The sequence below is a fragment of the Melospiza georgiana genome, chromosome 20, assembly GCF_028018845.1.
Source record: "Melospiza georgiana isolate bMelGeo1 chromosome 20, bMelGeo1.pri, whole genome shotgun sequence".
Lineage (NCBI taxonomy): Eukaryota > Metazoa > Chordata > Aves > Passeriformes > Passerellidae > Melospiza > Melospiza georgiana.
In genome coordinates, this window is record NC_080449.1 from 4,150,256 (window position 1) to 4,174,405 (window position 24,150).

At 61.1% G+C, this 24,150-nt stretch overlaps 2 protein-coding genes across 3 annotated transcripts in view; both read right to left on the reverse strand.

Moving 5' to 3' along the window:
- Positions 1-52: 52 nt before the first annotated feature.
- On the reverse strand, positions 53-11,514 carry AKNA (AT-hook transcription factor). The gene is given in 22 exon segments (XM_058038503.1): positions 53-2,857; positions 3,113-3,260; positions 3,532-3,642; positions 4,124-4,225; positions 4,308-4,457; positions 4,598-4,701; positions 4,873-5,046; positions 5,267-5,453; positions 5,613-5,827; positions 6,465-6,571; positions 6,664-6,865; positions 7,043-7,216; positions 7,303-7,428; positions 7,608-7,682; positions 7,778-7,878; positions 7,970-8,029; positions 8,533-8,684; positions 9,227-9,386; positions 9,848-9,922; positions 10,302-10,458; positions 10,460-11,237; positions 11,346-11,514. Coding segments are annotated over 22 exon segments (3,804 nt in total). The 3' UTR covers positions 53-2,580.
- A 7,479-nt stretch (positions 11,515-18,993) lies between these two features.
- The window catches only part of WHRN (whirlin), a 56,233-nt gene continuing 51,076 nt past the window's right edge, over positions 18,994-24,150 (reverse strand). For both annotated transcript variants that reach the window (XM_058038308.1, XM_058038309.1), the window contains exons 11-13: positions 22,054-22,232; positions 21,326-21,448; positions 18,994-19,654 (exon numbers count right to left, since the gene is read on the reverse strand). In XM_058038308.1, coding sequence (XP_057894291.1) covers positions 19,472-19,654; positions 21,326-21,448; positions 22,054-22,232 — 485 coding nt within the window. In that variant the 3' untranslated portion in view covers positions 18,994-19,471. The remainder of the gene's footprint in view (positions 19,655-21,325; positions 21,449-22,053; positions 22,233-24,150) is intronic.

A 24,150-nucleotide genomic window follows, 5' to 3' on the forward strand; every position in this document is an offset into this window, starting at 1 on the left:
AAAACAGGGAAAAGGCATGGGAAAATATTCCTTCTAACCCCAAGGGAGGGCTCCTGGTGTGGTGATGCCAAACCTCCCCCTAGGAGGAGGCTTTGGGAAGGAAAATCAGCACACGAGTCATCCAACTGCATTTATTTCCTTCAAAAATAGGTGATTTCTTCGTACAAAATACCATCCCAGTGGCTCTGCTGGGCGTTAAAACATAGGGGATAAGGGAAAAAAAACAACATTTGGTCCTGGCTACTGCATTTGGAATAATTAACCACACTTTCCACATCTTCCTATCACGCCCTGCCTGGGCTGAGGGAGTCACGGCTTCCAGCTTGGGGCACAGGCATGAGCAGAGGCAACCAGAGACAATAAAACCTCTTTTAAATTCTCCAAACCTCTTTAAAATCTGCCAAACCTCTTTTTAAGTCCCCCAAACCTGTTTAAAATTCCCCAAGCCTCTTTAAAATCCCCCAAACCCAGCCCTCTTGGCCCAAAAAAGGAGGAAGGGACAGCTCCATTCCCATCCTCTCTGGGCTCATGTCAAGGATGAGGCTCAGAGGGAGCTTGGAAGGTTCCAGACCTGAGTCCTTCACTGATCCCTCCCTCCAAATGTGGGAATTTGTACAACAAATAAAAGAAAAATAAATACATTTGACACTGGCACTTCAGGTAGGTCCTACAGATGAACACAGGCTGAGGGGTGGAGCAGGGGGGTTTGGCTGGACCCATCCCTGGAAAAGCTGCCCCAACCACATCCTTTTCCCTAAAAAATAGGAATTAACTCCTTAGAAACCCAGCTGGGAGGAACAGGGGCTCCACAGCCCCACACCTGCCTTTGTCTCAGGTGACTTTTCCTCCACCAGCCCAGCTTCCCTGAGGATCCCAGGGGGAAAACCTCAAATCCTTCATTTTATTTTCTGCCTGGATGATGCTGTGGGTGGCCACATCCAGGGATGACCAGAAAAGAACCCCAAAAATGCCCTAAGGGTTGTGCTGGAAATGCAAACCAGAATATTTATATATATATGTATCTGTAGAAAGATATATCTATAGAATCAGATACAGATCTGGACATACACAGATCTATTTATATCTGTCTCTCTATAGACATAAAACTAAATATAGATATGCCTATATCTAGATATATCCATTTATAGATACACATATATCACACACACATATTATAGATCATCAATCAACACTCCAAAGAGTGATTTAGCTAAAAAAAATCACATAAAAACCAACAAAAAAATAAATTTCCCCAGGGAGGATCCTGCTGGGTTCAAGTCCAAGGGCAGAGGGCACAGGGCACAGCCCCCTGAGGAGGCCTGGAAAGGGTGGAATAGGGAATGCCAGGGGATGCCAGGGAATTCTGCCCACACAGGCACAGAGGTAAACACAGCTGCCAAGGGGGCTCGACCCACACGAGGTCAGAGCACCCCCAGAAGTGCTCAGGGTGGGGTGGCCACGGCCCTAGGGGGACACCTCACTGCTCCCAGGGGATAGGGCTGAGGAAGGCTGGAGGATTCTGCCCACACCTTCCCCCCTCCTGCAGCTTGGGAGGTCCTGGAGAGGGACAGACCGACGGACAGGCCATGCAGGGACGGCAGGACCGGGGTGGGAGCCAGGGCAGGAACCTCTGAGGTACCTCTGGCCCTGCTGCCCCGGGTTTGGCAGGGAGCACACAGTGAGGGACAAGGAGGGGTCCATGCCCCTCTCCTGGTGGTATGGAGGGTCTGGAGGTACCTCTGGCCCCAGGTTTGGCAGGGGGCACCTAGTGCAGGGACAATAAAGGGCCCATCCTCCTCTCTTGGTGGCACAGAGGGTCTGGAGGCACCTCCAGCCCTTGTGGCCCAGGTTTGGCAGGGGGCACACAGTGAGGGACACTGAGGGGGCCATCCTCCTCTCCTGGTGACATAGAGGGTCTGGAGGCATCTCTGCCCCCATGTTTGGCAGGGGGCACACAGTGAGGGACACTGAAGGGCCCATTCTCCTCTCCTGGTGGCACAGAAGGTCTGGAGGTACCTCTGGCCCTGCTGGCCCCAGGTTTGTCAGGGGGAATGCAGCGCAGGGATGCTGTGAGGAGCCCATCCTCCTCTCCTGATGGGGCACAGAGGGTTTGGAAGTGCCTCCAGCACTGCTGGCCCCAGGTTTGGCAGGGAGCACGCAGTGCAGGGACAATAAAGGGCCCAACCTCCCTTCCTGGTGGCATGGAGGGTCTGGAGGCACCTCAGGCCCCAGGTCTCGCAGGGGACATGCCATGCTGGGACACTGAGGGGCCCATTCTCCTCTCCTGTGGCACAGAAGGTCTGGAGGTACCTCTGGCCCCATGTTTGGCAGGGGGCACTCAGTGAGGGATGCTGTGAGTGGTCCATCCTCTCCTGGTGGCACGGAGGCACCTCAGGCCCCAGGTCTCACAGGGGGCATGCCGTGCTGGCACAATGAGGGCCCCATTCTTCTGTCCTGTGGCACGGAGGGCCTGGAGGTACCTCTGGCCCTAGGTTTGACAGGGGGCACACAGTGAGGGATGCTGAGGGGTCCATCTCCCTCTCCTGTGTCACAGAGGCCCCGGAGGTGCCAGCCGGGCCCTCAGAAGAGGCAGGAGCCGCGCAGGCCCCGCGGCCGGCCCAGCTCTGCGGCCAGGGCCCGGCTGAGGCGGCTGGAGCTCAGCCTGGCGCTCTGGGCAGCCTCCACAGCCCGGCCCAGGCACCAGTTCAGCTCCTCCAGCTCCTCCAGCTCCAGGCTCAGGCAGCGCTGGTGGCCCTGGGGCCGGGGAGGACGCTCTGCCCGCCGGGGACCCGCGGGGACAGCGAGGGGGACCCCGGCCATGGCTGGGGCTGAGGTAGGAACTGCTGGGGAGCAGTAGCTGGGAAGAAGAAGGGACACAGCTCAGTGATGGGGTCTGTGCCACCACCCCACCACGTTTCCATCCCTCTTCCCCATCTCCTCCAGGCCCACCTCACAGCACCACCCCCTAAACACAGCTTGTCCCCAGAGGAGCTGGTGGCAGTGTCACCCCAGAGTGGATCCCTAGGGTGGGGACAGCTCCTTCTGGGTTCTCCCTCCACCCCTGGGGATGCTGACGCCCCTGAGCCCCCTCCCAGCCCTAGGGCATCCTTACAGCATGGAGGGCACGTAAGGCACGAGGGGGACGGGTGCCAGGCAGATGGTGGCAGCAGGGGGGGCTGCCAAGTACCAAATGCCAGGTTGCTCCAGCTTCTCGGCTCCAGCGTGGGGACCTGGGGGACAGGAGCCACCAAGGCCATGCTCTGCTGAGGGAGGAAGGGGGTTAGATGTCCCCATGGGGGTTTGGTGTCCCCATGGGGGTTAGATGTCCCCATGGGGGTTCAGTGTCCCCATAGGGGTTTGGTGTCCCCAGGGCTGTGCATTGAGTGGCAGCCCCAGTGCCACCCTCCCCTGTGCCACACTGGGTGGGCACAGTCCCCTGGCATTGTCAGGGGGCTGAGGTTGTTCCTTGTCCCACCAGCCAGCCCCCAGGCAGTGAGAGCTGTGCCAGGACGTGTCACCCTTGTCACCTACCGTGTGTGGCTGTGTCCCTGGTGCCCGCGGGTGCCCGGCAGGTGGGGCAGGACGTTCTCCTGGGGGTGCTGTGCTGGGGCTGCCGGGGGGTGTCACCTGCCCCAGATGCAGCTGTGGAGAGAGGACACCAGGAATGTCCCCTGCACTGCCAGCCAGGGATGGCTGGGGAGAGCTGAGTGGTTTGGGGCGGCTGGTGAGATGGGGAGGGGGCTTTCCCTGCAGGGAAAGGGGGGTCTGCAAAGGTGGGCTCTGCACTGGCACCTGGGACAGGGCTGGGGACAGGTGACAGTGCTGCCAGTGACACCTGGAAGCCCAGGGAATCCCAGCAATCCCAGGGAATCCCAGCAATCCCAGGTATTTCTGCCCACACAGGCACAGACAAACACAGATGCCAAGGGGGGCTTGACCCCTGCAAGACCCCCACGAGATCAGAGCACCCCCAGAGCTGCCCAGGTTGGTCCCCCTGGGGGACAGTGGGGTCTGGCCAAGAGGAATGGGTTTGTCCCCTCCCTAAGCCTCTCCAGTTAATTAATTACGGTCATTAGTAGCTGTTAGGGGTGGTAGGGAAGGGAAGGGGCTGGGCACCACTCACCTGATGCCGTCCTGCCCCTGTGACATCGGGGACACCCCGAGGTGCCCGGCTCTTCTTGGGGTGCCGGGGTGGCACGTGCTGTCCCCGCCTGGTACCGTGTCCCTGCCAAACCCCAGCGTGAGCATGGCCAGGGTCCCCAGGGTGGGGACAGCCACCTTCAGCCCCACCACCGACCAGCACCCACCTGTGTGCTGTCCCCGGAATGTCACCGGCCCCGGGGGCTTCCCAAGGTGCTTCCGCAGGACGGGGGGTGCCCGTGGCCCGGGCTCTGACTCGGAGGCTGTGGCAGAGGACAGGGAAGGGGGGTGGCACCCGCCGGGACCCAGCTCCAGACCTGCAGGAGCCGCCCGGGGCTGAGCACTGTGGGATCCGTGGCACCACCAGGACCCCACAGTCCTGCAGCCCCACAACATCCTTGGGAAGGCAAGTGGCGTGCAGGGAGGAGCGTGTCCCCTCTGTCCCCACCCCACTTACCGAGGGCCAGCTCGGGCTTGTCCCGTGGCAGCGATGCCGACCTCCCCCTCTGCATGGGTGTGACCCCGGGGGCTGCCCTGCCCCGCACCGGGGGGCTCGGCTGCCTGCACAGGGGACAGAAATGCTGTCACCGCCTCCAGTGTCACCGCCTCCACTGCCACCACCTCCACCCACCAGGCTGGCAGTCCCCTCAAGCCAAACGCCTCGATGGGGATAGGGCCAGGCTGAGGCTGGGGGTGTCCCCACGCTGCCCCCGGGTCCCTCCTGTCACCTACCCCGAGGGTGCCGCGTCCTGCGGGGCCGATGGTGCGCTGGCCAGCGGCTGCCCCCTGGCCGGGGTGACACGGGGAGTGGCTTTTCCCTCGGGGTAGCTGCGGGAGTGGCACAGGCTCTCCTCCAGCCTCCGCCGCAGCCGCCACACCTCGTCCTGCAGCGCCCGGATGGCCTGGCTGCCCCAGGACACACGGCCCAGTGAGGGGGTGCAGCCAGCAGGGACCCCAACAGTGCTGGTGAGCATCAGCACCCCCCTCCCAGAGCCCCCATCCCCACCACCGGCACCCAGCAGCTGGGACCCTCCCCAAACCAAGCCTGGGCTGGGGTCCAGCGCCCAGTGGGTGCCTTTGGGGGGTCCCTGTGTCACCCAGGCGGTCTGGGGACACAGCCACTCACTCGCGCTCCAGACGGGAGCCCAGCAGGTCACAGTGAGCCGGGTCCAGGGACGGCAGGTCGGGGGACAGGAAGGTGGGGGATGGCGTTTGGGGGGAGGGCAGGGGGCTGGTGGGGGTCCTGGCCATGGCTGGGGGGCGGCCACCGGCGCTGGCACAGCTCCTGGCTCCCACCTCCGAGTCTGTGTGAGCTGGGGAGCAAGGGCAGCACAGTGAGCAGAGACTGGCATACACCTCCCTCCAAGGAGGGTGACTCCAGCACCACAAGGAGGCCTGGGAACCCCAAAAACCAGAGCCACAGAGGCAGGGCTCTCCAGATCTCTCTCCCTCACCAAGGCCCGTGTACTCACTGCCATCACCGTCGGGGTCGGGTCCCACCTCGCTGCCCTCAGCCCAGCGAGGGGGGGAGCTGCTCTCAGAGGGGCTGCTGGGGGGCCCCCCTGTGCCCCCCGGGGGGTAGATGCCCATCAGTGCTGTCTCGGAGGGGAGCGGGGTGGTCTCTCTCTCCCGTGGGGTGCGGAGGCTGCTGGGGATGGGGACGGAGGGTCCCAGCGAGCCCGGAGCCCTGCAGAAGGGACAGGTCATGCAGGCAGCCCCAGGGCTCCCCCTGGCCACGGGAGCTTGTCTTTCAAAAAAGAGCTACTCCTTTTTAACTATCTTCTCTTTACACCCCGAGAGCATCATCACGGCAACACAATGTGAGAAAGAGTACACTTCCTGCAGTGCGAGCTGAAGAAAGTGTTGCTAGCTCAGGTATCAGGAAACTGATTCCATAAGATGATTCTCAGCAAAGCTGACAGAATCACTGAACTGCAGGACAGCAGCTTGGTTTGGAAGGAACTGAAAGATCATCTGCACATCTCCAAGCCTGCTCCCCACACCTTCAGTGCCTCTCCCACCACCCCTGCTCCCCACACCTTCAGTGCCTCTCCCGCCACGCCACCCCTGCTCCCCACACCTTCAGTGCCTCTGCCACCACCCCTGCTCCCCACACCTTCAGTGCCTCTGCCACCACCCCTGCTCCCCACACCTTCAGTGCCTCTCCCACCACCCCTGCTCCCCACACCTTCAGTGCCTCTCCCACCACCCCTGCTCCCCACACCTTCAGTGCCTCTCCCACCATCCCTGCTCCCCACACCTTCTGTGCCTCTCCCGCCACCCCTGCTCCTCAAATCCCCCAAATCCCCCAGGCAGGGCCGTACCCTGGGCCGGGGGGATGGTGCTCAGGGGTGTGCACAGGGGGTGACACCCTGCTGGCCTCCGAGCCCACGAAGCCGCTGTCGGTCTCTGGGGACACGATGCGCTGCTCCTGCAGAGGGACAGGGACAGCAGTCAGTGCCCAGCAGCCCAGGAGGCTCTGGGGGGGCTCTCAGGCAGGGACCCCCAGCCCCAGGGACTCACCTTGCGGGGCCCAGGCTGGGTGGCACCACTGTCGGTCCCACCGAGGGACAGGGACACCCGTGGTGGCCCAGAGACCCCCAGGGGGGGCTTGGCAGAGGCTGGTGGCTCCTCAGCAGGGGCAGGGGAGGGGTGGCCCAGTGTCTGCTCCAGGTTTGGGGGTCCTCTGGGGGGAAGAGTTGCAGCTCTTCTCTGTGGGAGGTGCCTGTGGGGAGGGGATGGAGCGGGAATGATGGGGCAGAGCAACCCCAGGCACGGGGAAATGTCCTGTGGGGAAATGTCCTTGTCCAGCTGTGCCATGGAGGTTGTTAACCCTAAGGTAAATAAAACTGGAGACCTGATGTCAAACCTCCTGCTCACCCCCGCCCCACACAGCACTTACACTGCCAAGGGCTCGAGGCTGGGCTCCTCCTCGAGTGACCGTGTCCTGCAGGGGACCTTGCTGGGGCCACCATCCCCTGCCGTGGGTGCATCCACCTCCTCCTGGGACTGGCTCCCCACCAGGCTCAGCTGCTCCAGGCTCAGTGACTCTGGCAAGGACTTGAAGTGCTTGTACCTGGGGGGACACACAGGCAGGAGGGGGTGGCTTTGGGGACATGCCCTGTGTCAGTGTCCCCCCTGTGCTGCTGTGAGGGCACTCACTGCTCCAGCAGCTCCCCAAAATCCTCCTCCACTTGGTGCTGCTTGTGCCAGAGGGGCCAGGGCAGCCCCCCTGCCACCCCCTCGCTGTCCCCTGCTGTCCCCCGAGGATCCTCCACCAGCGCAGGGCTCTGTGGGCACAAGGGAGTAAGAGGGGCAACTCCCCATAAATGCAGTGGGGTGGGGAACCTTTGCACCCCCAGCTCACCTCGGGGTGTGGGGAGTGGGCAGCCGGTGGTGGGGACGGGGCTGGGGGGCAGCAGGGCTGCGGGGGGAGCTGAGGGAGGGACGGAGGGAGGGGCTGCCGCCTGCCCCCCGCCTCCAGCCGCTCCCTCAGCCCCTCCAGGCGCAGCCCCAGGCGGTAAATCTCCCCTTCCACTGCCCTGCAAGACACCAGCCATCAGAGCGGGGGGACAGCGACCCCCGGGGACATTCCAGGGGCTCTGGGGAGGGGGTGGCAGGGGGATGGAGCCCGTACCGGTCCGGATCGAACCCCCCCGCAGCCGCCGGGAGCTGCTGCCGGCCCCGCAGGTATTCCCGCTCCAGCGCATCCTGCGCGTCCTTCAGCATCCTCATCCTCTGCGGCACAAGAGCGCGGTCCGAGCCTGTCCAATGGGCCCTGGGCACGCTCCATGCCCCCAGACAGGGGTCTGGGAAGGGGCTGACGCACCTGGAGCTGTTCTGAGGGCGTGGGGGTCCCTGCACGCACCCAGCTTTCGAAGGATTCCACCTGGCCGGGGTTGGACGGGCTGAGCCTGGACCTACTGTGCTCCCCCTGCACCCCTCCACATGAAATATCCCCAGGGACTGCTCCAATGCAATTCCCCGCTGCAGCCCCCTCTCCTTCCTTCTTCCCTTCCCTTCCCTTCCCTTCCCTTCCCTTCCCTTCCCTTCCCTTCCCTTCCCTTCCCTTCCCTTCCCTTCCCTTCCCTTCCCTTCCCTTCCCTTCCCTTCCCTTCCCAGCACCCCACAACACTCCCTCTTCCCCACAGCATTTCCCCCAACCCCTCCCATTCAGACCCCCTCCACAGCTGCCCCCAGCAGCGCCTCCCCAGCCTATCTCCATAGTCTCCCCTCAGAACTCCCCCCAAATCCCCTCCCTGCTGCCCCACAGCCCCCACCAGCACTCCCCAAAAGCCCTTCTCCATGCAGCCCCCCTAGTATCCCCCTCTACAGCTCCCTGTTCCCGCACCTTTTCATGCCCCAGCCCCCCAGCAGCCCCCCAGTCCTCACCTGTGCCTGCAGCCGGCGGCTCTGCCCCGCCAGGGCCCGGGTGAGCCGGGGGCCGGGGCAGCAGCAGGGCCCGGGGCAGGTGGGGCAGCACCCCCCCGCTGGAGGAGGGGACTGAGGCTGGGGTGAACCCCCCTGCTCTGACACTCCCGGGGCTGCAGCTGTGAGAAAACATGAGGACAAGGGACACTGCAGGACCGGTGACACCAGAGTGGGGAAGGGGCTGTGGGGGACAATCCTCCCAGAACTGGAGTGGGAGGGGGGTGAGCGGGGCAGGGGACATGGATCTACACACCTGCGAGGTGTGGGATATGGATCATCAGACCTGTGAGGTGTGGGGCTGTGGGATGTGGGATATGGATCAACACACCTGCGAGGTGTGGAGGTGTGGGCTGTGGGACATGGATCAACACACTTGTGAGATGTTGGGCTGTGGGCTGTTGGGATGTGGATCAACACACATATGTGAGGTGTGGGGCTGTGGGATGTGGGATATGGATCTACACATCTGCGAGGTGTGGGGCTGTGGGATGTGGATCTACACACCTGCGAGGTGTGGGATATGGATCATCATACCTGTGAGGTGTGGGGCTGTGGGATGTGGGATATGGATCAACACACCTGCGAGGTGTGGGGCTGTGGGATGTGGATCAATACACCTGCAAGGTGTGGGGCTGTGGGACACAGATGAACACACCTGCAGCTGGCGAGGCCGGGGCTGTGGCCGGGGCTGTGGCCATGCCCAGAGCCGCTGTCCGTGCCTGGGGGATGCTCAGGGTCATCACTCGGCTCCCGGTGCTCACGGTGCCCACGGCGAGGCTGCGGCTGGGCTGCGGCGGGTCGGAGAACAGGCTCACCTGGGCAGGGAGAGCGGGTTTGGGCAGCCAGCCTGCACCCCGACCCACCCACCGTGCCCCGGGGCACCCCGAAGCACCCCATGGCACAGCAGTGGGTGCGGTGAAGGTGGGTACATGCGTGCGGGGGGCGGTTGGCACAGCCCTGCCTCAGTTTCCCCACCCACGCCGTGGCAGAGGTGACACGGGGACGCGCTTCCTGCCATCTCAGAGACGTGCCCCGCCATTCCGGGGACAATCCGGCTCTGCCACCGCCTGGCACAGAGGGGACCCTGCCAGGCGAGGGGAGCACGGTGCTCCCCGGCTGCTTTGGGCTCAACCCCCCTCCCTGGGCTGGGACCGCTCAACCGCAGCTCCCCGGGAGGAGGAAGAGGAGGAGGGCCGGGGGAGGAAGGCACAACTCAACCTCAGGGCAGGGGGAGCAGAGAGGGGAACCCCCCCAGGCATCCTGAGCCCCCACCCACCCTGGCGCCCAGGCGCAGCTGGTCGATGGTGTTCTCAGCCTCGGCGTACTTGGTCAGCAGCTTGTGGTAGTCGTCCTGCGGGGAGGGGACACCAGTGAGGGGACAGCACCCGGCACGGGGGCGGAGTCCCATGGGTGGGGTGCAGGAACCCCCTCTCCAAAACACCCGACCCCTCTGTGCAGATGTGACCCCCGTTTCTCTGCCCCCTCTCCTCCCAGGGGGACAAACATCCTGAGGGTCACAAGCTCTGTGGGGGTGACCGCCATCCCGGGGGGACGAGAGCATCCTGTCCCCAGGCTGAGCACTGCCCACATCCCTGCTCCTTCCCTCCTCGCCAGCTCCATGCAGGACGGGGAAAGTGTGATCAGCACCACACCCCATGAGGGTCCCAGAGGCAGTGACACCCCCATGTCCCCCCTCCCAGTGTGGCTGTACGGGGGGAGCCGGGCGTTACCTGGAGCTGCTGCACCAGCGCCGTGGCTTGTCTGGGGGACCTGAACTCCTGCGGCAGCCCGGCCGTGCTGGGGGGCTGCGGGGACGCGCCCTCCCCGCTGCTCAGCAGCACCTCCCGGACGATCTCGGCCGGGGATTTGAAGCCGACGGGGCCGCGGGGGGCGGGCGGGCAGCACCCGGCCCCGGGGCGGGCGGTAGCTCTGGTCGAACTTCACCCGCGCCTCCACCTTGGACAGGTCGGGCAGGGGGTGGTTGAGGCGCCCTCGGCCGTACTGGGTGCCCTCGGTGCCCGTTCCCGAGGGATCCTTTGTCCCCTTGGCACCCGTTCGCCTCCGGGGGCTCAGGGACCGCGACTGCCGGGCGGCCTTGGGGCGCACCACGGCGGGCGCTGCTTTCTTGGGCACTCGGGATCTGCCGTGCCCTTGGGGTGCCGGGGCATTCCCGGTGCCCTGGGGCTGCCCGGCGGGTGCCACGCCAGCGGGTGCCATCCCTGTGCCAGCCCTCTGGGGCTCGGGGACGCGCTCGGGGCCATCGGGGGAGAGCTGCAGGGGGAGGCTCCGTCTGGGGCTCCACTCCTGCCTGTGCCCCCCGAGGGTGTCCCCGGCCGTGCCCCAGCCCCGGAGCTGGCGGGACGGGGTGCCGGGGCCAGGGCTGGTGTCCGAGAGCCCTGAGGTGTCCCCGCCGTCCGTGCTGCAGCCCCGGGGCTGGCACAGAGCCCGGCGGTCCCTCACGGCCTCGGGGCTGCCGCTGGAGCCCGAGCCCCAGCAGCCCCCCGAGGACAGCTCGGGGTAGGGGTCCCCATCGCTCTCCGCCCCCCAGGGCCCCTCGTCGCCCCCGGAGCTGCCCCGCTCCTCCTCCTCCTCCTCGGCCGGCTCCTGCCGCGGCTGCCATCGCCCCTCCTGTGCCGGGGACCCCTCCTGCAGCTCCTCGCTGCCACCTGCAAAACAGCGGCACGGCGGGGCTGTCACCACCCACACCCGGCCCGCGTCCCCCGCCCCAGCGGCTCCGGCGACATTGGGGACCACCCCCTGTGGGCAGGACTCACCCCACGGGGGGCTCCTGGCGCCCTCCCCCAGGCCGATGACCCCATCCTCGTCCATCCGCCTTTCAAAGTCGTCTTCTTCCTCCTCCTCCTCCTCCTCCTGCTGCTCTTCGCCGTGCCAGCGCGTCAGCTCTGTTTGCGTCCAGCGCAGCCATGGTGCCGGGCTGGCCATGGCCCCTCACTTGTGTCGCTTCATGGCCCGCCGGCGGTGGCGGCGGCTTGGGGACCTCCTTGTCGCGAATGTAGGTCACAGCATCGCCGCCGCGTCCTGGGGGGGACGGGGGAGAGGGGGGGGGTGCTCAGCGGGACGTGCTGGGCTCTGTTTGAGGTGTCTTCCCTGTCCCCCAAATCCCGGGACAAGAGCAACCCTCGGGGGGCGCTCCTTATAAATGACGGGGGGGGACACCTCGGATCAGACCTTCCCACTGTGCATCTCACCCCAAAGCTGGAGCTGCCACATCTCTGCCAGCACTGAGGTCCTCGTGAGGAAGGAGCCCCTCAGAGCCACCCCTAAATGTCTCCCACACTGGGAGGGTCTTCCCTGTCCCCCAAATCCGGGGACAAGAGAAACCCCCGATGACGGGGGAGACACCCTCGGATCAGACCCCCCCACTGTGCATCCCACCCTGAAGCTGGAGCTGCCACATCTCTGCCAGCACTGAGGTCCTCGTGGGGAAGGAGCCCCTCAGAGCCGCCCCTAAATGTCCCCCACACTGGGAGGGTCTTCCCTGTCCCCCAAATCCCGGGGACGAGAGAAATACCCGATGACGATGGGGACACCTCACACCAGACTGCATCCCACCCTGAAGCTGGAGCTGCCACATCTCTGCCAGCACTGAGGTCCTCGTGGGGAAGGAGCCCCTCAGAGTCACCCCTAAATGTCCCCCACGTTGGGAGAGTCTTCCCTGTCCCCCAAATCCCGGGGATGAGAGAAACCCCCGATGATGGTGGGGACACACTGCATCCCACCCTGAAGCTGAGCTGCCACATCTCTGCCAGCACTGAGGTCCTCGTGGGGAAGGAGCCCCTCAGGGCCACCCCAAAAGGTTTGTCCCCCCCACCCCGGGAACACCCAGCCCATGCTGGCACCCTGTGGATGTCACCCCAGCGGGGCAGACACACCCTGGGGACCACCAGCAGGAGCACCCCAAGAGCCCTCTGGATGTGGGGTCACAGCAGAGACCTGACACACAAATTCTCCTGATGATCCCAAAGCATGAGCTCTCCCCTCACCCCCACATGGGGTTTCCGCCAGCAGCCGGATGCCAAAACCCCAAATGTGGAGTGTGGCAAGAAAGGCCACGGGGTTTCCAACCCCTCTGCTGGATTGGAGCCCCATAAACCCAAATTTTGCCCCGGGGAGCCAAACCGGGCACCTCCAGCCCCATGCAGGGACACTCACCCTGTACCAGCAGCCTCAGGACATGCCCATCACTGTGACCCCACGAAAACCGAGCCCCCCGAAACCTTCCTGTGCCTGTGGGGCAGCCCAGCTTTTGCAGAAGGAGGAAATGATGTTTCCTGCAAGTTTGCAGGTGGCCACAGAAGTTTTAACCCCATCCGGCCCTGCGCAGTGGGGGCTGAACCCTCCTCCCGCAGCATTTTCTACCAAAACCTTTATTATTTAACCCAGTTCAGAGCAAAATGCTGTAGGAAGAGAGGAGAGGGAGATCCCTGGGATCATCAGCAGCTGATCCATAAAACATCAGCACGAGGATCTTCCAGGAGACCCAAAATTGAGCTTTAAAGCCCCAAAATTCAGCCATCCTTGGAAATCCCCCAGATTTCCAAAGGGAGGGTCCATGCTGGGATGCTGCTCACACTCCCAGGGATGCTGTGGTTGCACCCAGCCACTGTGGCCTGTCTTGGCACATCCACAGGCAGCCAATTAAGCCAGCTCGTTAATGTGTAATTAGTGGCACGCAGAGGACAGCTTGACATGCTAATGAAACCACAGCACGATCCCTGGGGTGGCTGCTCTTAGCCAGAGGGTGCTGTGGTGATTTTGGGGTGCTGCTGGCTCAGGGATGGGGGTGATGAGGACTAAACCTACCCACAGCACCCACATGCTCTGGGAAAAGTCCTCTGATCCCCTCCCAAGCCTCAGTTCTGCAAATTCCTTGGGTGTTTGTGGGGTTTGAGGTTATTTTCCAGCACTGCCTGCCACCAAGGGCATCATCCTTGCACCAGCCTTGCTCCTAGTCCTGCCTGCATCCTTGGGGATTTCAAGCAGGAGCAAACCCCAAAGCATCCCTTAGGGTCCTGCAAACCTCCTGGGGGGTCTGCATGAGGTTTTCCCCCCCATAATGAGTAGATAAATCCATTCCCCACACCTGGAGATGCTCCACAGCTTCTCCTGCCACCGGGGGAGATGGGACTCTTCAGACTCTGAGTTACTGAAACCAATTTGGGATTTTGGCTTTAGCTCCTCCCTGGGCTGGGATGTTTCCAGTCCTTACACACATCCCAGAGATCCCCACTGAGTGCCTCCCATCCCACCTGGAGCCCTGCATGATCCCAGAGCCATGAGGAACCCCAAAAACCACACTCGGGGTTCCCACAGGAGAGTGCTGGGTGAAAGCAGCCTGGGTATAGGAAGGTGTTTTCTATTGACAGAGTGACCAAATTATTCTTTGTCTACTTAAAAAAGCACAATACCCACAAGTTTCTCTCCTCAATTGGGTAAAAAGACACCTCACAAGACCTTTAGGACTTCACCTCAAACCTGGGGCTGCCCAATTAGACAAAGGCCAAAAAGTCCCACCTAAGTAATTCACTAAAAAAAGAAGAGAACAAAGGAAAAAAAAAAATCACTTTTGTGGAGTATTTTACCAAAAACAAAACCCTCTTACTCCTAACTCAGTTTTTCTCTATAAGAGCTTTATTATTTTGCTTTTTATTAAAACTTTTTCTGTTTCCAGCACTACCTCAAAAACCACCCTACTAATTTTATACCATTAAAAGTAACTAAGCTATCTCAAGTGTAATAAATTCTCTACGAGCACATAAAACCTAACTCAAAAAAAACCCCATCACCTGGGGGTCCTGTTCTCTTGGGATAAAGGGATTTAAAACATTCCCAACCCATTTCTGGTGTTTCTTTAACCCCATCCCAGGCAAGGGATGGGGATTTTGCATTTCTTGAAGGAGGCCATGCCTAACCCACATACTGTCACCCCATTTCTGAGCAGTGATTCCCACATGCACAGCCCACAGCAGTCCAAACCCAGCCACAGTTATTGCTTTCCCAGAAAATCCCTCTGCTGATGGTCATGGTGGCAAGAGCAAAAAATTTCTGATTCTTTTCCCCCCTCTAAGTGATTTTCTCCCTGTTATGGGAGCACAGAAAAGCTTGAAAAATGATGTGGCTTCGTGCTCAGCAGCCACAAATCAAACAGAAACAATCCCAAATGTGTGTGCAGAAATATATCCATATATTTTAATTTTCCTCTTTGAAAGCCAGGATTTTTTGCAACAAAACCTAAAAAACAAATTTAAAAGCCTCAGCTAAAAATCCTGCACTCTGCTCTGCCCCAGCCCCTCAAATCCTCTCCTGCCCTACAAATCCCAGCCAGGGCTGTCCCAAATTGTGGATCAGGGCAGAGGGGCTCAGATGAGGGGGGGATGCTGCCAGTATTGCTGGGTGCTGCCAGGTTTCTGTCTGTCCTTCCAAACCCCTGATCCTTTCTGCAGGCAGCAATCCCATCCCTGTCCCACTCCCTGCTCGGATCCCTGCCCCGATCCCATCCTTGTCTCACTCCCTGCCCCATCCCATCTCTTATCCCATCCCTGTGCCACTTCCTGCCCTGATCTCATCCCTGCCACGATCCCATCCCTGCCCCAATCCCATCCCATCCCATCCCCTCCCATCCCATCCCATGGATCCCATCCCACCCCATCCCATCCCATCCCATCCCATCCCATCCCATCCCATCCCATCCCATCCCATCCCATCCCATCCCATCCCATCCCATCCCATCCCATCCCATCCCATCCCTTCCCATCCCTGTCCCACTCCTGGCCCCGATCTCATCCCTGTCCCACTCTCTGCCCCAATCCTATTCCTGTTCTACTCCCTGCCTTGACCCCATCCCCGATCCCACTCCCTGTCCCAATCCCACCCTGATCCCATCCCTGATCCCACTCCCTGCCCCAATCCCATCCCATCCCATCCCATCCCATCCCATCCCATCCCATCCCATCCCATCCCATCCCACCCCACCCCACCCCATCCCATCCCCTCCCCTCCCCTCCCCTCCCATCCCATCCCATCCCATCCCATCCCATCCCATCCCATCCCATCCCATCCCATCCCATCCCATCCCATCCCATCCCCTCCCTGCCCCGGGCAATGCCCGAGGTGCGAGGCTGATCCCGCCCAGCTCATCCCGTGTGTGCAGGGAAGCCGCAGCCATGCAGGCCAGCACGGAGCCATCGCCATCGTGGCTCCTGGGTTGATCAGGGCTGACAGCAGAGGAGACAGGAGCATCCTCCGCCCCAGGGCTCGCTCGGTGACAGCGAGGGGGGGACAGGGCTGCTGTCACTCTGCCTTCACTGCCCTGTCAGCCCCGGGCAGAGCAGGGGGGATGGGGGGGCTCTAAACCCCGCAGCTCCATCCCCACATTCTCTGAGTGATGTGGAATTACCCTCCTGCTCTGTGTCCCAAAAATCCCTTGCCTAGGACGGGTTACAGCCCCTCTTGCACATCTGTGCCCATCTGGGATGCAGGGGGAGCTTAACCCCCGTCCCAGACAAGGGACGGATGTTTTGCATCTCTTTTAAGAGAGGTTTGAAGGAGGCCAGAACGGCCTCGGGCTGAAACTTGGCAAGGCACGTCTGCGCTCCAGGAGGGAGAAATTCCTGGTGTATAAACCCTTTTTTAAAGCCCACAGAGCCCCGTTTTAATAGCCGTGAACCTTTTTTAAAGCCCACAGAGCCCCGTTTTAATAGCCGTGAAAGAGGGCAGAGAAGCGGAAACGCTGCACTCTCAGCTTGCATTATTTCCTACTAGAACGAGGGAGGGACCATCACAGCGAGGAAGAGCCTGACAAACCTCCCTGGTCCTCTGACAGCACACGCCTGTCACCATCACTGCACAGCCCACGTGTCACCCCAATTCCAGCGGCTGGAGGGGCCCCCCATACCGGCACACCCCCACGGAGAGGCACCAAAACACCACGGAAATGTCATTTTCCCAGCACTCGCACCGAAGCAAAGCCCCATAACAAGACAGAGAACTCTTCTTTCCTCCCTCCTCCCCGGCACACGGACCCTCCTGTCCTGGCTGGGGACACCCCCGAGCTGAACAGACGCATGGCCGGGGGCGGATGGCCGTAATTCCCGCTCTGAAGGACAGACAGCCTTAATCCCCGTCTGGAGAGCGCTGCCGCTGTCCCCACCACAGCCGGTGCCACGGAGATCCCTTCTTAGCACAGGGCAGAGAGGCAGCGGGGACACGGCCGGGGAGATTGTGCTGGGCTGAACCACCCCAGCTTCCCTGAGCCTCCACCTCCCACAGCAAAGAATTTATCCCCAATATCCCACCCAGCCCTGCTCTTTGTCAGTGTGAAGCCATTCCCTCTATCCTGTCCCTCCATCCTTTGCCCAAAGTCCCTCTCCGGCTCTCCTGGAGCCCCTTTAAGCACTGGGAGCAGCTCTGAGCTCTCCCTGGACCTTTTTCATCCCCATCTCTCCCAGCCCCTACGGGCAGCGCCTGCCCTGCCGCGCTCCCCGCCTGCCCTTGAACTTTAAGAAGCGATTTCAGCCGCGCCCGGAAGGCACCGAGCGGCTGCGGCCGAGCACGGGACATCCGCGACACCCCGGGGCAGCGGCGGCTGCCATGAGCACGGCTGCCCTTTAAATAAAACACGGAACTGAAGCTGAACCTGCCCCGGAGGAGCCGGCGGCAGCTCCCGGCCCCGCAGCCTCCGAGAGCCCCGGCCGAGCCTCCGAGCCGCCTCCGCAGCCCCTGACGAAACTCTGCCGGAATCCTCCGGCCCCGGCGGGGAGGAGGCACCGGCAGAAGGAAAGTTCTGACAAGTTTCCTCGGGGCCACAGAGGCTGCGGTGGCGTGGGGAGGACACGCCTCGGTCAGGAGCGGCGTGTCCCGCATCCTCCCGGCGTGTCCCGCATCCTCCCGCCGTGTCCCATGTCCTCGGCCGCTGGGACCCTTGCCAGGGCTTGGGGTGCCCCCGCTCAGCCCAGGGATCTCAGGCAGCCCTGCCGAGCCGGGCTCAGCAAAGCCGGGCTCAGCAGAGCCGGGAGCTCTGGATGCGGCCCCGGGATGGGGCCCGCGGGCTGCGCCTCCAGCTGTGCCTCCAGCTGTGGCTGCAGCGGGGCTCCGGAGGCTCTGTCCTTCCTTCCAGCTGCAGCAGGGGCTGCAGGGAGCAGCCCAGCCATTCCTGGTCCCCCCGGGCACAGCTGGGGCACATCTGGCCCGCGGGCACCGCTGGAGCGGAGCCCTCACCCCGCGCTGCCCACCTGTAGGAGGGCCCGGCCGGCGCCTCCTCGGCCGGCGCTGGGCGGCTCCGGTGCCGATCCTGATCCCGGTTCTGATCCCGATCCCGGTCCCGGTCCCGGTCCCGGTCCCGATCCCTGTCCCGATCCAGCCCGGCCCGGCCCCGCCGGACAAAAGCGCGGCCCGCGGCGCTAGGGGGCGTGGCCTCCCCTATTAGCATACCCGCCGCACTCCGCCAATCCGCGCGCGGAGGGAGAGGTCGTCAGCATAAACCCCGCCCGTCCTTATTTGCATATCCGCCGCTAGCGGCCAATCAGAGCCGTGGTTGAGGGAACTTCATTGGCATAATTTATGCAGCGCGGGCACCCCCTGGCGGGGCGCTGCCCATTCCTGGGAATTGGGATGGGATCCATGGAAGGAAGGGAAGGAAGGGAAGGGAAGGAAGGGAAGGGAAGGGAAGGGAAGGGAAGGAAGGGAAGGAAGGGAAGGGAAGGGAAGGAAGGAAGGGAAGGGAAGGAAGGGAAGGGAAGGGAAGGGAAGGGAAGGAGGGAAGGGAAGGGAAGGAAGGGAAGGGAAGGAGGGAAGGGAAGGGAAGGAAGGAAGGAAGGGAAGGGAAGGGAAGGGAAGGGAAGGGAAGGGAAGGGAAGGGAAGGGAAGGGAAGGGAAGGAAGGGAAGGAGGAGGAAGGGAAGGGAAGGGAAGGGAAGGGAAGGGAAGGGAAGGGAAGGGAAGGGAAGGAAGGAAGGGAAGGGAAGGGAAGGGAAGGGAAGGGAAGGGAAGGGAAGGGAAGGGAAGGGAAGGGAAGGGAAGGGAAGGGAAGGGAAGGGAAGGGAAGGGAAGGGATCCATGGGATGGCCAATCCCAGAGATCCCTGGCAGGGATTGAGATGAGAATGGAGAACGGATGGGGTGGGAATGAGGAGAAATTGAGATGGGAAATAATGAGGTGGGATGGAATGAAATGGGCATAGGACTGGGCATGGGATGGGATGGGAATAAGGACTGGATGGGTCAAGGTGGGATGGAGCTGACATAAAGCATCCCCTCATCACCACCACCACTGCACTCCCACCCACCCTGCCAGCCCTGGGAAGCTCCCAGGATATTAAAGAAAGTATCCTGGCACCCCTTCCCATTCCTAGCCCCTCATCCCAGCCCCAAAGCACCCCCCAAGCGCAGCCTTTTTTCTACCCTGATAGATTTATTGAAAAATTAAAAGCACAAGCTCTGTATATATAAATACAACGACATTGCCAGCGATTTACAAGGCCTCCGGTTGCTCTCTCTGCATCCCCACCCGTGGCTGGCACCACCCACCTGGGCACCTTGGGGACCACCCAAAGGAGCAGCAACGCCCCGAAACTCCCTGCAGCCTGAGCCACGGGCCCGCCTTGCTCTGTGTGTGGCACTCAAATGACAGCGGGGACACCCAGAACCGAGCCGTCCTGCCCCGCTCCCAGCCTGCCCGAGGGGGAGACAACATTCCCTACCCCAGAGAGGACAGGGATGGAAACTTGAAGGGATGTGCCCTAGGCAGGCAGCGAGCCTGCGGCGGGCGCAGGGACGTTTGGGGACAAGCCAGGGGTGTGTGTGCGCGTGCGGGGCCGTGGGACGCCGCTGTCCCACCTCGCTGCCATCCTCCATCCCCATCCCAGCGCTGCAAAAACCCTGCCCCTAAAGGGCCACGTTGAACTCTGTGACCAAGAAATCGATGTAGTCCTTCTCCTTCAGCTTGAAGGCCTCGGCGATGATGCGGGCGGCCTCGCGGTGCTCCTTGCCCCGCAGCCCCGTGCCGTTCACCTCCAGGATGACGTGTCCCACCTTCAGCTTCCCGCAGTTGTGTGCCGAGCCACCCCGCTGCAGGACACAGAGAGGGGTCAGATCAGCATCAAGCAGGGGGGAAAAACTGCATCCCACCTTTCCCAGGGGGGAAAAATGATGTGTCCCACCTTCAGCTTCCCACAGTCGTGTGCCGAGCCACCCCGCTGCAGGACAGAGAGGGGTCAGGCCACACTCCCACTGTCGGAACTCAGCACATCCCTCTGGGTGTCCAGAGCTGCCAAGGACCCCGTCAGGGGGCTCAGAGACCCTGGCATGCTGCCCAGAGCATCTGGGGATTTGATTGTGACCCCTGGAGCAAGTTACCAGCTTTGTATGAGGACATGAAAGTCACACAGGTTTGAATGGTGTAATAATAAAATTATCACAGGGTGAAAATGTAGATTTTAGGATTTTTGGTATGGGGGTTTTGGGGACAAGATGGAGGAACTTGGGCATGTCTAGTCCTTCTTCTTTCTTCTTCTCGTTCTCCATTTTCTGCAGTGATGTTGGCACTTTGGGATTGGTTTAGAGTAGAAGTGCACTGTCTAACACAGGTGATGGGTATTGGGAATTCAGTGTAAATATGTTATAGGTAGTTTGTAGTATAAAAAGACAACACAGAGTGCCTGTGGCTGCCCTGCTGAGCAGATCTCGGCTGGGCAGAAAGAAAATTTTATAGATAAGAATTAATAAACGACCTCAAGTCCGAAAAGTGAAGAGTCCAGACTCGTTCTTCAGTTGTGCGGGCCGAAGCAGAGACACCCTGCACATCTTGGGGCAGCAATTATCAACAGCAGCCTGAGATCCCACCCCTCCCTGCATCAAGCAGGGGGAAAAATTGGGAGGTATTTCATATCTGACATGATGGATGTGAAATATTTCACTTTTTGGAGAGAGGGGATGAATTTGGCTTCCTCCCGCTTGCTCCTGGAGCGTGACGCCAGCTGGAATGGCCAAGAATAACCAAGGCAGAGTCGGCTCTGCTTTTCTTTGCTGTAAATAACTTGAATTTTGCCCCAAGTAAACAGGCAGACAGCTCCAGAGGGCTCAGTCCCCTGGCTCCCATCCACTATTCCCCCTCCTCAATCCCCTGTCTGGCAGTTTCCAGACATCTGGAGACAGCAGCCAAGCTTTCAGGGCTGCCCTGATCCCCTCGTAGATGTCTGGAGCACACAGCTGACTCCCACACAGGAGGTGTGTTCTGGAATGGGATCATCCACAGGACACAGACACCATCCTCAGCATGGTAGAATGGTGCCTGGGGAGCTGCAGGGCTGGACAAATCTCCAAAATCCCCCTGGCCCCAGCTTGCCCAGGGAGGAGAGGGATGGGATGGAATGGGATGGGATGGGATGGGATGGACCCCCCTCTTAATCCTACTTTTCTCTCCACCTCCAAGCGATCCTGGGACCCTCTGGGACCCCTCCTCCCTTTCCATCTCTGAGGGACCCTTGGGGCCCTGCACACTGCTCCCTCACCTCCACTTCTTTTTCCTGGGATGGGATGTGATGTGCTGGGATGGGATGTGATGTGCTGGGATGGGATGGGATCTGCAATAGGCTGGGATGGGATGGGACGGGATCCATGGGATGGGCTGTGACAGGCTGGGATGGATGGGATGGGATCTGGGATGGGATCTGGGATGGGATGTGCTGGGATGGGATGTGCTGGGATGTGCCCAGAGCTGTCCCCTCCCAGCTGCCCTACCTGGATGGTGACGATGCGGGGCAGCGGCTGCCGCGTGTTGGCGCCACCCTCGATGGCGATGCCCAAGGTGGGAGCGCTCTTGGACACCCGGATCAGACACGACGTGGGCTCCAGGAGCCCTGGCTGTGGGGACAGATGGCAGCACTGCCAAGGGGGCCTGGACACCGTGTGCCAGCCGTGCTCCCTCGGCCAGGGCCCCACAGCAGGCAGGGACAAGCTGCTGCCACCACAGAGCGACAGACATAGCCCTGCAGTTGCTTTGACTCCTGATCTAAAATCCCAACTCTGGGCAGCTCTGGAAGGATTTGGGAAGGAGCAGAGCAGCTCTCTGCCTGCCTGCCTGCTCGTGTCCCTCAGCCTCACCACCACCAGAAACCCTCTGAGTTATGTCTGACACCCGCTGCCACCTTCCCTTTGGGTGACAAGTGACTTCATTCATGCAGCTTGTGGATGTCCATTTACAGCCGGGAATTCTCCCATGCCCCAGGTAGCTGCTGGCTGGAGCTGGCAGGGATGGGGTTTACCCAGGATGGAGTGAATCAGCCCTACAGTGCCCCTCTCAGCCACTCCTGACCCCTTTCAGAGAACTGACTGCCTGCAGCAGAGAGGAGAATACCCCAGCTGTGCACGGACCAGCGGCTGCTGCCTGTGGGCAGAGGGAGTGGAACGGGCTGGCCAAGGCAGCGGTGCCCCCTCCCACACAGAGCAGCACCCCAGGCCCCCCTCACCGGCTTGGAGGCCCCTTCTGCCGCCCCCTCGCTCCTGGTGGCCTCCTTGGGGCTGCGGCTCTTGCCGGGGCCTGGCTGCCGGCTCCTGTCCTTGCCGCTCGTCTCCACCTCCCCGATGTCCACCCCGCTGTCCTCGCTGAGGGTCTGCCCGCTGTCCGACAGCTGGGAGAGCGTGGAGGCTGGGGAGAGACGCGGTGTTAGCGGCGCAGTGCCAGGGCCAGGCACCCAAGGCCACGGGGAGAAGGCGGCTCCTACTCCCAGGGCTGGGCAGCTCCCCTGGGATTCAGAGCAAGATTCCCAAGCACAGCCCTGCAGAACCTTGGAATTGCTTAGCTGGGAAAAGTGTTGGAACTCAGTACATCCCTCTGGGTGTCCAGAGTTGCCAAGGGCCCTGTCAGGGGGCTCAGAGTCCCTGGCATGCTGCCCAGAACACCTGGGGATTTGATTGTGACCCCTGGAGCAAGTTGCCAGCTTTGTATGAGGACATGAAAGTCACACAGGTTTGAATAGTGTAATAATAAAATGATGACAGGGTGAGAATGTAGATTTTAGGATTTTTGGTATGGGGGTTATGGGGACAAGATGGAGGAATCTGGGTGTGTCCAGCCTTTCTCCTTCTTCTTCTTCTTGTTCTCCATTTTCTGCAGTGCTGTTGGCACTTTGGGATTGGTTTAGAGTAGAAGTGCACTGTCTAACACAGGTGATAGGTATTGGGAATTCAGTGTAAACATGTTATATGTAGTTTGTAGTATAAAAGGACAACACAGAGTGCCTGTGGCTGCCCTGCTGAGCAGATCTTGGCTGGGCAGAAAGAAAATTTTATAGATAAGAATTAATAAACAATCTCAAGACTGAAAAGTGAAGAGTCCAGACTCGTTCTTCAGCCCCGTGGGCCAAAGCAGAGACACCCTGCACATCTCAGGGCAGCGATTATCAACAGCAACCCGAGAGAAAAGAACTCTCAGATCATCAAGTCCAACCACAAGGGCAGCACTGCTAAGGCCACTTCAAAGCCATATCCTCAAGTGCCACATCCACAAGGCTTTTAGGTTCTTTCAGGGATAGGATCGCCACCACTACCCTGGGCAGCCTCTCCCCAATGCCTGACCACCTTTCAGTGAAGGGATTTTCCCAATATCCAACGTGAGGCTCCCCTGGCACACCTTGAGGCCCTTCCCTCTTGTCCTGTCCCTGTTTCTTGGGAGAAGAGACCAACCCCAACCTCACTGTACTCCCCTGTCAGAAGAGCAGAGCTGTGCACAGGCAGCATCCAGAGACAAGTGGCCTCAAACTCTGGTGTGGAATCACACCCAGATCCCAAACTGGGATGGAGGGAGAGAGTGACGAATTCAGGGGCCAGTTTATGCACCCCATGCCCCACAACAGGGGCTGGGAGGAGACAGCGACCAAGCCAAGTGAAGAGGTGCTGCCATGTAGGAGCTTTCTGCCCTCCGAGGATGAAGACCAAGTGCAGATGGAGGCTGGAAAGGTCAGAAGCAGCGGCAGAGCTGCATTGATGCACCCGCGGCGCTGCATTAACGCAGCCATACCACCCTGCGGGCAAGGGCAAGCTGCAGTGACGCTGCTGTGCCACGCGAGGGCGACATTGCCACTCGTGTCGCTGCCGCAGCGCGGGGTGGCGGGGCGGGAACGCTCCGGGACCCCCGGGATTGCCCTGGGTCCCCCTTCCCTCTCCATGTCCGACACCTTTGGATCCCACTTCCCTCTCCTTCTCAGAGAGATTATCTAGATCCCCCTTCCCTCTCCATCCCTGAGAATTCCTGGATCCCCCTTCCCTCTCCTTCTGATCACTGGATCCCCCTTCCTTTCAATCCTGGCATTCCAGAAGGGCATCAAGGGATTGGCAGATTCAAAGGGTGCCCTCTACCCCTGGGAGGCATTGCGCCATCCAGGTGTCCTTTGTCCCTTTGTCCCTCCCCTCCTGTCCCTGCTTGGTGGCTCCCTGCCCCTTCCCTGCCCTCTCCCCGGGGTTCAAAGGAGCAGCAACCACGGGCTCAGGGAGTTCTGTTGGAGCTGGTGCTGGGTTCAGAGGCCTGTGGGCCAGAATAAAGCTCTGGACCTAAACCCTCCATCAGA